At 42.5% G+C, this 17,636-nt stretch overlaps 1 protein-coding gene across 11 annotated transcripts in view; it reads left to right on the top strand.

Moving 5' to 3' along the window:
• PLCB1 (phospholipase C beta 1) overlaps positions 1 to 17,636 on the top strand; it is a 3,004,223-nt gene that overhangs the window by 1,966,470 nt on the left and 1,020,117 nt on the right. For all 11 annotated transcript variants that reach the window (XM_069608284.1, XM_069608285.1, XM_069608286.1 and 8 more), the window contains one exon: positions 12,424 to 12,581. In XM_069608284.1, coding sequence (XP_069464385.1) covers positions 12,424 to 12,581 — 158 coding nt within the window. The remainder of the gene's footprint in view (positions 1 to 12,423; positions 12,582 to 17,636) is intronic.

Consider the following 17,636-nt stretch of genomic DNA (forward strand, 5'->3'; position numbering starts at 1 on the left):
GTTGTTGGGCTTAGCCGCAAGAAGAATGCAACACGGGTTTGGAAAAGACCTTCACTTTATTACCTCCTTCATAGCACGTATACAAAAAGGAACTGCCCGTTCCACAGCCTGACTCCTCCCTTTCCTCCTGTTCCTCCCGCTTCCCCTTTGGTGTCTCGGCTGTGCCTTAAAGGCACAGAGGCTCATGACACTGTGCTGTGTGGTGTTTGGCAAATCAATTTATCTTTCACCTTCTTAACTTAGAAACATGAGTAATATTGTCATGTTGGATCTAGTAGTAGGACGTGCTGTCATTACATGGCGTATCCCCTCGTCCGAACTCCACTGAACACACCTGTGTTCTGTGTGCAGCCCCACATACAGTGACATAACACAAAGTGTGGGGGGGCCCCTGCAAGACCTTCTGGGGGGGGGCCCTCCCCAAGTTTCTCAAAGAAGCAAAGGGATTCCAAACACTCCAGGGGCTGACCTCAGACACCAGGCATGGCAAACCATTGAAGACAGTGCTGCTAACTGGAAGCATTGCACTCAATGAAACATGTACATTTTTTTAAATCAAACTCTACATCATTCACCCAGTTTAAGAACAAGGGACTGGTGCAGTGTCCCTTAGCACATGCTAATAGTAGAGTCAGCTTTTTGGTGCCGGAAGGGTGGGTGGATCCTGGGGGGGACACTGGCGTTGTAAACAATTTGAGGTCAGTGGTGGCAGGTGAATATTTTTAGCGGAGGGCCATTAACATCACCCACAAATTGGTGTGAGCCACCAAGCGTAAAGAGTGAGCCCTAGTAATGTAGGAAGTGTAGGTGGTGTACTCTCTGAGAAAATAATGTTTTGAAATGGTCCTTATATGACAAACCTCTTGAGAAAAATAGGGTAAAAGCCATGCAATTTTATATTGTCGAGGATAACACATGAAAAACAATTCAGTAGATGATATTTCATCAACAGGACATGGGAAGTATTTTATATTTTCATTATGCATGTGTCCACAACATATATGAGGACTGCCACTGTAAGTCACTTTTATGAAGCTGAGGCCACAATCTATCTATGCCAGTATCTGTCACTATAAATATATTTCAAAAAGCTGAAGACGCAATCCATGCCAGTATAGTGATTGTATATCACTTTCATGAACAAGCGGCCACAAATTATGCCAGTATAGGGATTGCAAAATCATTTTTCCATGAATATGTGGACACAATATATGGTGGTGTAGTCACTGTAAACCTCTCCTAAAGCTGCAAACACAATCTATTTCAGAACCGGTCAATACAAATCACTTATTATTTCACCCTCCTCATAAAAAAAAACATGCATGTATTTCTCCTGCACGTATGGATGGCATCAGGAATTTAAACCTTTTCAGTTGAAATGGGCTCAGAGCAGCTGCCCCATGTTGGCACCCGTAAAACACAGCAACATACTCCTTTAATGCAGGACATTAAATGTGTGCTGTGCAGTGTCCATGTTCCAGCCTGCCTTAGATGGTGTCCTAAGGCCATCACCACCTGCAGGTTTCCAGCAATATCCAGCAATGTTTTTATCAACTTGTTGCCTTTTTACTCTGGTATCCTCTACATTATTAACATGCTGTCAAAAAGTAATCAATACCATTTCAGTGAACATTCATTATTTAATCACCTCACTGTCCGTCGGTCCTTAAATAATCTGTAGCATTTAATCCCCTTGCTGCATTCTTTTAACTCCCTTATAATAAGCACCTCACAGTTGCCTTGCACTGTTTTTTTTCAGCTGCAGGGTAGGGCCCCCCCAAAGCCAAGATGTGGCTTACACATAGGCCACTAAAATTCAAACCATGACAATATGATGAACAGGGCCCAACAGTCGTTTCTTAATTTGTGGACCTGATGAGGGTGACAATGCCGTCTAAGCCCGAGGCCATCAGTACCTACAGTGAAGAGGCAACCTCACTGAAGCCCTACTCAAGTCTGCACAGGCTTGATTTAACAATAGGATACGTTCTAATGTATCCAGAAAAACAAAAAAATCCCTCTGCATATGCTGCGGCGCAGGTATGCACGCACTCATTAGTATATATTCAAACAAATAGCATTCTAGTTTCAGAAACATTTCAGCTGCTAATTGTTGACAGAAATTATGAAACAGGTGACAGGTACAGACTGCGAGAGCTTCCACCCAGAAAAGTGACAACATAGGATCTGCAGTTGAAGTGACGGGATAAGAACAAATGCTAAACACCCTCCTTATATTTATTACACATATTAAAATGCTACAAAAACTAACCGAATAAATGAGTGGTGCAGGTATTACAGCTGTACTTTCTATTTGTTGTTATTATTAAAAGCATGTATCACCTGCTGCCCTGTTTGCACGCAGGAAAGGCATCTCAGCATTTCAAACCTTCCGGTTGAAATGAGACCGATACTTAGGGTGGACCCCTGCAGCTGCCTCCACGTTGTCAGCCAGCAGTCCCATGAGGCTACAAGATACTCCTTTCATTCAGTACTTTAAATGAGTGCTTTGCAGTGCAAATGCTACAGGCTGCATTTTCTCTAGCCCTTCAGGGGTCATCACCTTGCTTAGTATCCAGCAACGCTTTTATTACGTTGACTTTTTACTCCAATTTCCTTTACATTAGCCCCTTGATGACAAAGACTGATTAATTGGGTTTCACTGGACATTTGGTGTTTCAGCTCTCTGCTGGCTGGCCATCTCATGCTAATCTGCAGCTATCAACCCTCGGCCCCTGACTGTATCCATTATAATGTATGTATGAGGGTTTGTGGTGGTTGTGCAAAAGCTCCCCCCTCCTTTACCATGTCCAGCTCAATTTTGCATGCCCCCTTTTCAGAGTTTCTGCTTGCTTTCATATCCCACTGTAAAGCACTGGCCGACGCTATGCGCACACACACACATACATGCCACAGGCACGAAGTCCGGGCCTATCAACCTTTTCAAATGGCAGGGGCCTTGAGTCTCAGGTGGGCCCCCCAGCAACTGCTCCCATGTTGCCAGTCAGCAGTCCTATAATACAGAAATAGGTTCCTTTGTATATTTTTTTTGTTATGGGGATTTCAATGTGCACTTTACAGTGCTCGCGTTCCAAACTTAATTTACTGGAGACATTCATTGCTGGAGCCCTTCAGGGTGTAACTTCGAAGTGACGAACTGAAGGGCTCTAACAAATGAGGTTTGTAGAGTGAGGGCTGCAAAGCACACATTTAAAGCAAAGAAAAACACCCAGCGTTAATAGCCACTGACTATCACGAGACGGCCAGTCAGCTAGGAGCTGAAACACTAAATGACCACTGAAAAGCCATACATTCTTCTTTGTCAACAAGGGACTCATGTGTATGAACCAGTGTTAAAAGACAACAGAATGATAATCAGTTGCATTTAGTGTTTCATCTCCCTGCTGGTTGACCGTCTCGTGATAAGTAGCGGTTATTAACCCCTAGCTGTATTTGTATCCATCCATGGCGCAACTGCCATTGAGCAGACCAGGCTTTAGACCACCCACCCCCTGATATGTATGTTGACTTGACCTGACATATATGCAGAGCCGTGGCAGGACAGGACCAGACACAGATGAGACACAGTGCTTGGGGCTGCACTATTTACAAAGGCCCAGCAATCATTATTGTAAAGCGTTTCATTTTTAGCACCTGAAATCATATGCATACATTTTTAGTCAATTGAAATCGAGATGTGGGGTTAGTACTTGCATGTCAGGGGAGTGATTTGAAGGGTGTTGGGACAGAGAGACAGCTCTTACGTGTGTGTTTCAGACATGGGGAGAGTCAACAGCTTTTAACATTTAAGCTGCACTAGACTAGACTAATTAGAATATGTAAAGAAGTTAGCTACAAGTCAGTTCACCCATCCCCTGCAGTCTCTAAAGTTAGCACCTCGCAACTTCCCCCTGAAATGTTTGTCTAGTTGCACATCTGGTGCACACACGGGTGCCCCAGACTGTTTCCTCTCTGAGCAAAGAGAGGCAACCACCATCTTGAAATGGGCTCTGCACTTCTGCAGCAGGGCCTGCACCATGCATACATTACATGCTTGATACATTACATGCATATACATGCATTAAAAATCTTACAAACACACACATACACTGTCTGAAACGTTCACAAATGATACAAAGACTTTTTAAACGCACCTGTCCATCCATCGTGCATCAACTTCACACAATGCTGCTTCGGGTCTTTGGTCTGGGCTCAGGGCGGGAGGATAAGGTCAGAGTTGCTCTGCTCCCTTTGGCCAGCGCATGGCTGGGCTCTAGGGAAAAAGGGAAAGAAAGACACGAGCTACGAGCGAAAAGAAAAAAAATGAAAAAGTTGCCCTTTTCAGTTTCTTTTCTCACGTTAGGTTTTTATGGGGGACTGTGCATGTGCAACGTGGGGCCTCCGGCACCACGGGAGCTGCGGGGGCTCCTGTTAGGCCAGTGCCCACATGGACAAAATGGTCCTGCTCGGGCAACTTGCAGGATGTTTAATTGTATGACATCTAATTCAGGGGAACATTCCACCCACCCCACAATTGTCCTTTATTTAAAAAAGTTATTTTTAAGAATCTGGGACCCACAATAGTTTGGATTTTTTACAGCTTCCCTCCCCATTTCGGGATAAGAAACACACAGGGTTCCACAGAAGGTCTATTTATTAACAGCATATCAATAAATTAATCAGTTTAAAGATGTTTCCTCATGAAACCGCAATGATAAGAAATATTCAATACACTACTCCCCTCAGTTACCAAAATTACAGTTACAGAAATAGAGACTTTTGAAACACGCACATCACCATAGGTACCTATACATTTAAGTCACCCTGAGTGTGCATCATGGATTGAATGCATGAGAATCCAGGAGGAATCTTTATTTATTCATTTATTTTACATTTGTGAAGCGCACAAACATCCTTAGGCATCAAGGCGCTGTTGCATACATGTTACCCGCAGTGCTTAAAGTTGGACAGAATCATACACACCATAGTTAGATGGGTTACAGGTACAGATCATAGATCAATACACATGCCAGAATTTCAGCAGGACTCTAAAAATTACATTTCAACGACCTCCTAGATGTTCATGTATGTAGGTAGGTTGTAGAAAAGAAAATGTATGTAAAACATGTATGTGGGTTAGATTCCCTGTAGTAATGTTTCTATTGATTGACTGTGTAAAAGCGTACATTTCTTACTTTCAATGGGCACCTTAAACAGCGAGAGAACAGTTAGTGAATAATCACCATCTCCCTTTTATCTTGTGCAGCTCAGAATTAATAACAGTATTTTGTTTGATGGCATTCTCAGGAAGTGACTTCAATTACTTTATTTGTCCAGATATGCACACAGTGTGATGTCCTACACTCGGCTGTGCTTGTACATAGTAAAGAATAGGAGTCAAAAGATCTCCCTGTATACACAGACAATAAGATCTAGTTAATCAAATCTATAACTCCAGAAGCACATATGCTTATGAAATATTTACTTATTTCCTAGGATGTACAGTCAGTTCATATAGTCTCGCCTGTCAGTACTTACACATAACAGAGACCTGGATTTAATCTAATTGCTTTTATAGTATCACTCTCCTGAGGATTATTTCCCCTTTAGAGCATATTCACATATGAATGTCTTTTGGCTTTATCACAGACAGGTGGTCACCCTCTTAAGGACTGATTCAATTATCCCCCTCTAGGAACATGTGGGCATCAGTCAGCAAAATGGGATCAGTTTTCCTCCACAGCCTGTCTGCTGTCTAGCCTTCTGAAGAAAACCTAAAACTTTAACTCCTAATAGACCTCACTTTCAGGGCCCTAGTGATAATCAAAAATGTGTTGAAAATGAGGGCAATCTATTAAAGTTCCTTCCTGTTGTTATCAATTATTATTTGTCTCCTCATTATCAGTTAGAGAATAAGCGAGTGAGTCTGTCAGTATCCTTGAGTGAGTGTGTGTTGAATCTTAGATAGAACATAAGCCCCACCTTTATGAGGATTGTATAGTTTCCCCAATCTAAGTGGTGAATGTATGTAATTGGATAGTATTCCAAAAGTGACATCACACTAGACATACCAATCAGCAGTCATTGGGCACATTAATGAAGGGGCAGTCGCATAGGAGTAACATTTAAACTTATTTTCCCTCTCATTCAATGTGAGGTCATCTCAGGGATTTCTTGCATTAAATATTTGAATATTCTGAGGTAGTAAATTCCACACATATAACCATCTAATCATCTCACCAGATTTCTCTCTCTGGCCGGAATCAATGCAATTTGCATCAATATTTCACAAATGACTACTGAGTTACTGATTACTCCATTTAACTCACTCCTACCTTTAAATCCAAATTATTTTCATATCTAAAAGTCATTGGCTCATCACTGAAGATGCTAGATTATATGACAAACTGGTGTACACAGTTTCTGTGTGACAAATGCAAATACACGTAATTTGCATAGTTAAAAACCACATTATGAAAAGATCATGTGTACCACTAAATAGATAATATCAAAAGGTTGCTTTATGAAAGGAATAATGTTCTGTGTCATTCTGTTTCAGAATTATGGCAAAAAAGTAACTGTCTACGTAACTTTTAAAAGACATTTCACTCTCTTTATACATATTACAGTCAATAACAGAGCATCTGATGTCTTTAGTTCTTTAGCTATCAGTCCAGGGATAAAGGTATTTATGACCAACCTTTCAGTGGTGCAGCCTTTGAAGTTTTAAGTTCCCAAGGTTTATGACTTGTGTTGCTACCCCACTTGTACCAGTTCCCAGTTCTAGATTTCAGATGAACACTTTTGTTTTCCAGGTTTCAAGGTTCCTTTCATCTGGAAAGCATGTTAGATCGAAACCTCAGATTAGGCAACACAGATCTGCTGGTCAAGCTGAACTCCCATTATTTCTTCATTATCCTAAGCCCACCATACAGACTGATGAAGGCTATATTGAAGAATTACTATGCATGCAGGATTAGCCTCCCTTGGACCTTTTTGCAGAGGCATCATTATATTTATGGCACCACTACCACAAATTCCAACTGCTTGGGAAAGCATGGGCTCTGTCTTCATATCCCATTGTTGGGGAGGTGAATTAAATAGAAAAGCAGCTGTCAGAGTTCAAACCTATAGCTGACGATTGATTCAGGTTGGTTTCTCCCAATGGCCTCTTTTAAAATTACATTTTTATGTACCCACATATTTTACATTTTCACCCGAACACACATCAGTTTAACCATTGCACAAACCCCTACCAAAGGTCTACATGTCTCAGCATATGTAGGTTTCCTTATCCTAACTTTTGATATCTGCAAGGGAAAATAAACATGTGGAAAATAAAAAAACAAATGTGTTTTTCTCTCTTTGACTTTACGCTGCTGTTCTTTTTCTCCTCAGATTAAGCAGTTCCACATTTTGATAAGAATTGGACTTGGACATATTTACCTCATGCCTTGTCCCTATATTTTGATGTGAGGGGAATTGAAAATATTTCAACAGTGTTTTTCAAATGCTGTGAGCAGACTGCAGCTTAAATGACACCTGCCATTCTGCTGGGGCTTGCTCAGATCAGGGCACAATAGGCATGGCCTACAACAAGGGAACATATACATTTTTTTTGGTGATTACTTAGCCAACTTAATTACAAAAATGCAACAATAAAATTATTTGATAATACAACCAAATTACTTTCTATTCTAGCAACAGTTTCCAACGAAAGCAAGCAACACACTTAAAATCACAACAGATAACATTTAATCAAGTATATATAATTTGACAGGTGTGGGGGGCGTTCCCACCTCCGTGAAGCTCACCATACCTGGGTGTGCTCCCGGGAGATAAGAAAGTCCCTCCTGAGTCCTGAAGTAGCAATTTACTGATCCCCATCTCCCGATCCCTAAAGCCCTTAATGATTCAGGACCCTTCCATGAGGGCCTCCCCGGAGACCTTACCAGGTGGCTCCATTCCTCAGAGCAAATATTAGGGGTAAAAAAAGATGTTAAGCCCACATTACTGTTTTAATATCAGCCTAGAATTATTGTCTCTGTTTCCCATACACCACTGCAGTGAGCCAAACCTTCTGATCAGGGGCACAACTCACAAATGGAGATTATCCTAGCATCTTGCCACTGAAAATGTAAATGTTGTAAAAGTCTCAAGTCCATCAAAAACCATGTCAGTCCCTTTACTCTTTAGATGCACACCATCTCTTTGGAACGTCTCTTGACTCTTTACCATGTGTGGACACTCTGAGATGCCAGTGCCTGGATGCCTTCTGGGTCATCTCCTTGACAAATGTCCATGGGGAGACTTTAAAGTCCTGCTTGACAGTATCATGTGATGACCAAGTGGCACAACCACATCTGGGTAAAACCTTGCTACCCACACAAGCTTTGTCACTACGTGCTCTTGCATGTGCTGTCACCCCAAGGCTACACAAGGGTTTACTTCAAGGTGCAGAATCATCAGATCAGGTTAGCGGAAGTGGCATATCTCTCTTGCTTCCATCAGCACATCTCACAGTTTATACAAAGGTCCACCCACACCGATCCAAAATCTCATCATGCACTCAGCACTCTCCATTTCCCCCAGGCTCTGTTCCTGATTTGGTCGAGGATCTTCCTCACAAACTAATGACCAGTGATCCAAACCACACGTTCTCTCAGCATAATCCAAACAAGTGAATAGAAGACAGTTTAGTTAACCCTGAACAACACAATGGGCATTCCTATCCTTGACTGCAGACACCAGAACTCCACTGCTGTGGTCTGACATAGTGCTTTATGTCGTAATATTTCGATCTAGCAATACTCCACTTGTCCACCCCAAATTCCCAAGCCCCCTGCAGCAGTTGACATACTGAGGTTGAAATGAGTAGCCCATCAATTCGAGCCCTACCACCCTAAATGCTTTTTGGAATACTGTTCTAAACTGGAATTCTGACATTAAAGACCAATGATGCAACTACAATGGACCCCCTTGAGCATGAGGACTTACTGCTTGAACTGCCAGTACCAGACATGTGCCGTGTCCCTGTGCCTGCCTAATATTATCCTCACTCCCCTCCTTTTTGGTCCATCTTGGATTTATGAAGCCATATCCTCACTCATTTCTGCTACCCTTACATCCTCCATCAACAAATCTCCCTTAATATCATTCCTATTGCAATGCACTAATTTGCATTTGTGGAATTCCCCCATAAAATGCCAGTACAAAGATATTGCTCTGAAGAACAGGAACTGAAAGTTGTCTGGACAAATTATCTGCAACCATCCAACCAGCTTATGTGCATCTAATGACCTTCTGTCATGTAGCTGCCCCCCCTTTTTTCCAACATCAGCCCAACAAGACGTTGTTCCCCAAGAATGTCTTGGACCAAGGTCACCCAGGCCAAATTTCTGCTGACACATGCTGCTTCGCACAAGCCACTGACCTCCCACTGTTATGCAAATGCCCCATTTACTGCACTATTGCCTCAATGAGGATATGGGAAATATTTTACTCTACCATAATTCAATAAACACCCTTAATGCCCCCTCATAGGTAGTTTTTGATTGTTGGCACATATGCTGCCCCTTTTAAATGTGGGAGTGCCGGGCACTAAGCCTCAACAGGGGTGCCGGGAATTCTGTCATCTGTTCCTCTGATGCTGGATGCCATATTTTGAAGTCCTGAATGTGTCAATAAGACAAAACATCAGAAACATTATTGTCCGAAACAGGAGACCCTTCAAACAAATAGTACCAGCTCGTTCAGCAGTCTCAGCACCATATAGCAAGATGCCCTCAGATTGTTGATGGTTTGAACAACAGTCATACTAGCAGCCAAGAACACCCTTGTCCCTGAATTCACCACCGCATGCTACAACTATGGAAAATCATTCTCTAAGACATTTTTCGCTAACCCACACTGGACCTACTTTTCTGGCATTGTGTGCATACAACATTGTGTGCTGAAATCAACACTGCCCAACCCATCTATAAATAAATGCAATCCTCCATTCAACACCATAGGTACAGCCACACCAATGACCCAATTAAATTCCTGCAGAAATGCTGCCCAAATCCACAAATCTGCTTATACTTCACTGGCCAGGTTTCTCTTTAGCCCCCATTTCCCGTGTGATCGATCCCCAGAATAGTCGCCCATTGGCATTATTATAATAGTGAATTTCAATGAAGCTACCAAAGCCTTGAGTGCAACATCACAGTTTGTGCCATCAAACTCTCCTCAATTGAGTCTTTACATGTATCTTCCTACAGGCCAGTCTACACACCCCCAGACTCTGAGTTAAACTCTATAGATAGGAACATCAGCCTTGTAGTAGGCCCCTCTGGTTTTTTTCATGTGCCAATGGGACACCCAATCTCTCCATAGCTTGTAAAATCTCACCATGCCTCTGATATTGTGAGATACACCACTGCTACCTCTGGTGATGGGTGACACCACATCACCCAGCATTGAGGATTTGTCGCCTGCTGGCACACCTCCATATGCCCTGCATTGCCGGCCTGTTATTCTGCCAGGGATTGCTCAGATTCTCTACATGAATGGTTCACCTTGAATTACGGCGTATGTGACTGACTGAGATTGCCTTGTAACTCCAAATAGCCTTTGCATATACTCATGATATGGAGGATCCCATGTTATAAGTGTACATATGTGGCCCACTGTTGTCCATTCTAACTCAGGTTGGGGTACATGTGTAACCCATGCTAAGGCATAGTCTTTCAGACAAGCAGTTTCCATTGGTCTGGTAAGAATGATGTTGTGGTCCACAGTAAAGAACGTCAAGGCTAAAAACAAAGGATGGTCTGGAAGAAGTGGCTGTGACTGCACCTCTACAACACCAAGGGATGTCCCTCAAACATGACATTGTTTTCATGGACGGTCAATGTTTTTGAGCAGTACACTCTGTGCTGTCTTTCCTTCATTGCATGCGTTTAGTGGGTGTAACTAAACTTGTTTGCACCCTTTTGCTGTGTGCACCTTTCAGCAGATAATAGGACTGAGCACGTTAGAAGGCTATTTGTATGTGCACATCCTGAAGCACAGCAAATTCCATTAGCTAGGGAGTACATACATGGACATAGGCATGTTTTTACACACATGTATAATTGAGAACTCTGTGGGCCCGATTCATGGAATTTGTTGCATGGTTCAAAGTGACTTTGCACTTCTGACACAAACCCGGATTTATGGAACTGTGGAAAGTCTATTTTTGCATTGCAAAGTCAGTGCAATGTCAGTGCACAGTCATTTTGCAATACAAAATGACTTTGCGCTGCAAAATACACTTTGCACAGTTCGATGAATAAGGGTTTGTGTCGGCAGTGCACAGTCATTTTTCAGCAGTGCAAAGTCACCTTGAAGCGTGCAAGAAAAGCCATGAATCGGGCCCTTTGTATACAACAAATAAAATGATGTGCACGTGCATACGCACGCACGCAAACACACACATCTGATTCACGGAATTATTTGCGTGTAAAACGGGGATTTGCATGCCATTCTGCCGGCAAATCACTGTATGACGAATGGGGATTTGGGCACAGAATGGCATGCACATTCCCGTTTTACACGCACATAATTCCATGAATCAGGGTTGGCTCCAAGCAGTACCAAATGTTAAGACCTTGCCTGGAATATTGCATGTAAATCATTGTAGGCTCCGCCCACTCCCGCAGTTACGTTTAAAAGAACTGATTGTTGCACATCTCCATCGCATTTAGCCTCTGAAGCAAGAGAACTTACCAATGAAAACCCACAGATGTAATTGTGAATCAAATTGCAAAACACAATGCTAGTGATGGATCAGGTGGCAACCAAAACAATCATAGTACTTCCTGCTACCCCAATGATGATTTTGTGTGATGATCTGTGGCATTAGCTCTCCAGCTGGACTACGACTCCCATGATCCCTCACCACTAACCGTGATGGCTTGGATTGATTGGAGTTGCAGCCCAAACATCTGCAGCACCTCAGGTTTAAGGCCTCTTTTACATGAGTATACTACCCAGATGTGTAGGATATTTTTTGCACTGACGTTCGGCTGATCAAAATGTCACCTGTGCTCATTTGTATTGCTTTAATACATTTGGCACCAGGGACATATGTTCCCAGTGAAAATGTTAAATAAATCCACTGCAAAGTTTCTGTAATGCAGCCTCAAGTTGTTGGGTAGCCACTATTTGCATTGACCTTGAACATCTGTGACTGGCTCAGCTGCAAAATCTGTATCCCTCTGAAAAGGCGTTCAGTGGTGGAGGAGAACGAGGTCTTTGCATGCTTCCTAATCCTTCTGACAGCATGATGTCCCTCCAAGCTACGAACACGCTGTCGCCTCTCGTGGCTGTTTTCCTTGTGTGTTTGCTTAGTAGCTGCGGATTGGCCCCCCACCTCATGCTCTTGTTGTCTTATCGCAGCTGGACAGCTGGCTGGCAACTCCTCGGTCGAGATGTATCGCCAAGTGCTGCTCTCCGGCTGCCGCTGCGTGGAGCTGGACTGCTGGAAGGGACGAACCGCCGAAGAGGAACCGGTCATCACCCATGGATTCACCATGACAACTGAGATCTCCTTCAAGGTACTTGAAACTCGAGTTAAACCCCCATGCACAAGCGCATACGTGTAGGCCTTTTTTTAATCAGAGTCATGGACTCCCTTTATAAATATGCATGGATGAACACACCAAGGTTCACTTGTGCAGATGGTGAATGGGGGTGTGTGGCAGACAGGAACATTGGTCTGCATTTGTTATCTAAAATAAAAGACAGTAAATAATAGATCTGAAGAAATGACTTAATATCAACGTATTTATTTGTTTATTTATGTATTTATGTTGTCATTTGAATAGCGCACAGAACCCAGAGGCATCTAGGCGCTTTAGCAATTTTTCCAATAACAGATTAACATTGCACATGGAGGTCCCATTCCGAGTCCTGTTTCAGATCATGGAAAGCTCTTGGATGACTGATTAAGCGGTAGAGGGCGAAGCAAATCCTCACGCTTACATGTGTGCCTGTGCAAACTCAGTGATTTCACACATTCCTCTGCAGTCATGGAATCAAGGCCTGAGAGCGAACTATTTTTCTACCTTGAGTTGTGTGCAGGAGTTTTATCATTCGCAATATTAATTGTTAATAGTATTTCATTTTGAAATCCATTTGTAAAGTAAACGTCTTAATAATAAAACCTGCGATATTTAACAGAAAAAAAGAAATACATTGTTGGGGCATCATCTAATGTGAGAATGCATGATATCTGTGTTTGCAGATGCTTAAAAACACTGTACTTCCCAACCATTAACATTAACACGCTGGAGCCCATTTCAGCACCGGGATAGACACGTTGTAGTGGACAATTACAACGTTGCCACTATCCTTCACGCTCTCCTATGCCAGTTTGCGAATGGCTCTTCTTTCTGGACCGCCCCAACATAAATTTAAGGGAGACAATTCCTAGCCTACATAATAGGGTATAAGTGGGAGTTAGCGCAGCATGGGTTAGCCCCCACATATGTTGTTTCTATTTTATGAAGCACCTAGTTCTTATTACTCAAGTGAAATGGCCACAAATAATCACTCAAACACATAAATGCAGTGACTTCAAAACAATAGGGTTTTCATTTAGCCCTCTGGCTACTATGCACCGCAACAAAAGCTGTTATTATTCCCAAGTTTAATGGCACTTGCCCGTGATCCCCGAGATCCTGTGAATCTTAGGCCAATAGCAAACTGCCATTTCCTTCTAAAGATCCTAGATAAAGTCGACACATCTCAGTAACAATCCCATGTTGAGACCAACAGCATTTTACATGGTGGACTGTCAGGCCCTAGGCCAGCTCATAGCAGTGAAACGGCTCTAATCGACCTTCAATCATTTATGCTAGGAATTATGGAGAAGGACAAAGCAGGCCTTCTGGTTCTGTTGGACCTCTCCGTGGCTTTTGACTTGCTAGACCACCAGAACCTCTTACACACCCTAGAAACTGTAAGAAATGTTTCTAAGGGAGCTACAGATGGTTTGAATCTTTCTTGACCAACCTTGTCTCCAGAGTACACTGGGACGATGCACTCTCTCCACCTTCAACCATGCTTTGTAGGGTCCCGTAGGGAACCAGTCTGTCGCCCCTACTGTTTAACATCTACATCCAGCGCCTTTGCACTTTTCTGGAGAGCATGGGCACATATTTTACCAGCTATGCGGGCGACACACAGCTAGTGATAGAAACTCAGCAGGAATTATCCCAAAGACTCAGCTGAGCTTCTCTCAACTTTTAACCAGGTCGAGGTATGAATGAATGATAATTGGATGTGTTTAAATGGGGGGAAAACAGAACTTCTTATTATTGGCTCCTATCAAGCCAGGCGCAAGCTCTCCACTGCCTACGAATCTTTCCTCATTAATCATACCAGAATGCCTACCCAGATGAAGGTTAAAACCCTGGCAGTTACCCTGGAAGCCTCCCTAAATTCAGAAGAACATACTAAAATGATTAGTAAAAATTGCAATTACCATCTTGGCCTCCGTAGCAACATTCAACCTTTCCTCATTGAAGAAAATTCGGCTACAAAAGCCTGTGCAATCATATTGCCAAGGCTGGATTACTGCAATGCCTTGCTCCTAAGGGCTAAAATTTCCAGCCAAAAAACGTGCCAGCGAATTCAAACCAATGCAGTACGCATCATCAAAAGGGTCCCCTGGAGGGAGCACATATCGACACACAGGAGACACCTGCACTGTCTGTCCATATCAGCTTCAAAACATGTACCATCATTCACAACTACCTTTACAACAACGCCTCTTCTTACCTGAAAACAGCAGTAACTCACCATGCACCAGGCAGAGTCTTACGCTCATTCAACAAGGCCCTGGCCTCCTGCTCGGCTTTCAAATGGACAAGAGGCATGCGTTGATCGTTAAACACAAAAGAGACAGAATATATTTATTCAAATTTTTCCTCAATCTCAGTTCCCTACAAATAACATGCTGTCCCTACAGAGAATCTCTTTATCCCTCAATCAGCTGTTCCTCGCCCTGGTGGTGCGCTGATGCATCGCCTGTTAAGGTTAGGGGATAGAAGAGAGATCTCGCTCTGTCCTCTCTCACTGCTTTGCTAATCTACTAAAAATAGGTGCACACTACTACTGGAAGTCCATCTGACTGTTTTGTAATATTATTGCTTCCATTTTGTGTGACTTATCAAGAAGCTAAAAGAGCAATACCATATGAATAGTAGTTTTATTCAGTTTGTGTCTCAATATCGATTCATATTTCTAAGAGATAAAAGATAAAAATGACAGTGTAATTGTACAGGCCCATTTTTGTTCTCTATGGGTTTTGTGGTTGGGTCGTCAGTCCAATCCACTTCTTGTCTACCAGTTTCAGCGGAATCGGACCAACTCTCCGCTTTCTTCAGGACTTTCCCTATAGCAGCTATTAGCACAGAGAAAATATTTTCAATGTTTCATAAAAAAAACAATCTTCTCAATTGTTGTCTTGTGCTCCGTCCTTCACTGTGTGGAGGGCATCTCAATTTTGATTTTGGGACTTCAAATTTTTCATTCTTCCCATCCCTCTCCAGATGTCTAATCAGTGGCAATGTGTCATTCCTATTGTGTCATCGACTTTCTATCTTTTATTTATCCTCTCAGGGGATGTCATCCCATGGTTGGTATTCTTGTCTCACTCTTGGCCAGATGTAGAGTCTGGTCTGTTGTTTGGATATCCGTTGCTGTTTCACCAGGGTACACTGTCCTGTGTCCACTTTTCAACACCTCTGTTGTCTTTGTTTTTCTGTCGAGGAGACAGGAAAAGAATCTCCTAAAGTTTAGAAAAAACATAAAGACAGTACTATTTAGCTAATTGCAGTCTCTTACCTTTTTAAGGACCCTGGTTGTCCTGTTTTATCTCCTGTTGTCTTTTGTGCGCCCTGATGCCCAAGGACTGTCGGCGCGTTCTAAATGTATAAATAAATAAATACATACTTAATGTTTTGATCTCAGGAGGATGAAGGGATGAGTCGGCCCTGGCAGAATTTGAACCTGCAAAGTTCAGACTGGCCCAACTACAGAGGCAAGCGCTTTACCCATGAGCTATCCTCCCCATATCCTGTTAATTGCAGATGCATCCAAAGTGGTTGCAAAACGACGACTAACTCCATACTGCATCACTAATAACATTACATAATGATTTTGATCTCACTGAAGAAAACACTCATGGCATCCCAGAAGATATCATCTAACAATCACATATGAAATGACGAGCAGCATCAGCAGTTAACACTGTCCAATAAAAAATGTAATCTTTCATGTTAGAGATGGGAGCACACCAGACATAGGTAACTGGGTATGTTGCCCTGACATGATATAAATGAGAGGGCAACTTTTGTGACTTGTCACAGGATGCAGGATGCGTATTCCCAAACTCTCCTCTCTAGTCCTATAATTAGTACCTTACAGAGCAAAGGGGCCTACAGTGGAGGGTCTTGCGTACCCATGTATCTGGTATGCTAGAATATTACTGTAGGGAAAACAGAGCAGTAGACAACAGATACGGAGCGATCGCTCCATCATCCAAGTCTTACAACTAGCCATGCCCCCTTCATATGCAGGGCTCTGTTGCTTGCTAGCTGGGTTTCACTATACACATCCATATAGATTCATACAATCAAATATATTTTATACAGTAAATTGCTATACTAAGTTTACCGTGATACCCGGCAAACCACACTCGGCCATATTGCAGATGAATGGGTTCCTTCCCAACAGATAATGTAGAGCATAATGCGGTAATACAGACCAGTAGGGGGTGGGCTGTAAAAGTATTTATCAGCCCACACCAAGTTATAGGCCTAAGTCAAAGCAGAAGGCTGCAAAGCAAGGATGTGGTGCGATAACACTGGTTAAAGCCCTCACCTCCACGGCTTTAATGCCATTATGATGAGGCAAAGTAAGAGAAACAGGTTAGAAGCAGAACAGCTGATTAAGGTTTGTGGAACCTTGCATTAAGCATTGCCCAGAAGAAAGGTTGGGACTGTGCATGGAGGGGAGAGAAAAATGAGGCTTCCTAATTGTGGCGAAGTACCTCTGCTGACCATCAATTTGCAATGGCCCACCAATATTCCAATGTTAAAATTCTGCTTTATAGATCTGGTCTGAGGGTAGTTGCAGAAGTTATGGGCTCTGAAGACTGAGTTAAGACCCAAATTCGGAACATATTTTTAACAGGTTTTTACAGGCCTGTAACACCCAGTACAGCTGGAGACAGTGGTCCACACAGCTATTATAATCCCTGATAAAGAAAATGGAGTCGAATGGGTTTAGGTTTTGAATGCAAGTAATGACTTTGTATATAACAGGCATGTTATCGTTCTTATAGATATAGGAACATATATACATGTTCACGTATACACAAATGGATGCATGTTTTCATTCCAAGCTTCATACCCTTGAATCGAGAAAGACGCTGTGCTCAAAGTCAATGAGACTGGGGTTCTAATTCTAGCTTCACAAGTTGCACAAAGGTTATTTGATGTTGGGAAGAATAATTAGTCCCCTAGTATCGGAATTTTCACAATGATATGACATGAAATGGCATTTATAACGCGCCTGTACACAAGTGTTTCAAGGCGCGATAT

The sequence above is a fragment of the Ambystoma mexicanum genome, chromosome 4q (genome assembly GCF_040938575.1).
Source record: "Ambystoma mexicanum isolate Mex_15411 chromosome 4q, UKY_AmexF1_1, whole genome shotgun sequence".
Classification (NCBI taxonomy): Eukaryota; Metazoa; Chordata; class Amphibia; order Caudata; family Ambystomatidae; genus Ambystoma; species Ambystoma mexicanum.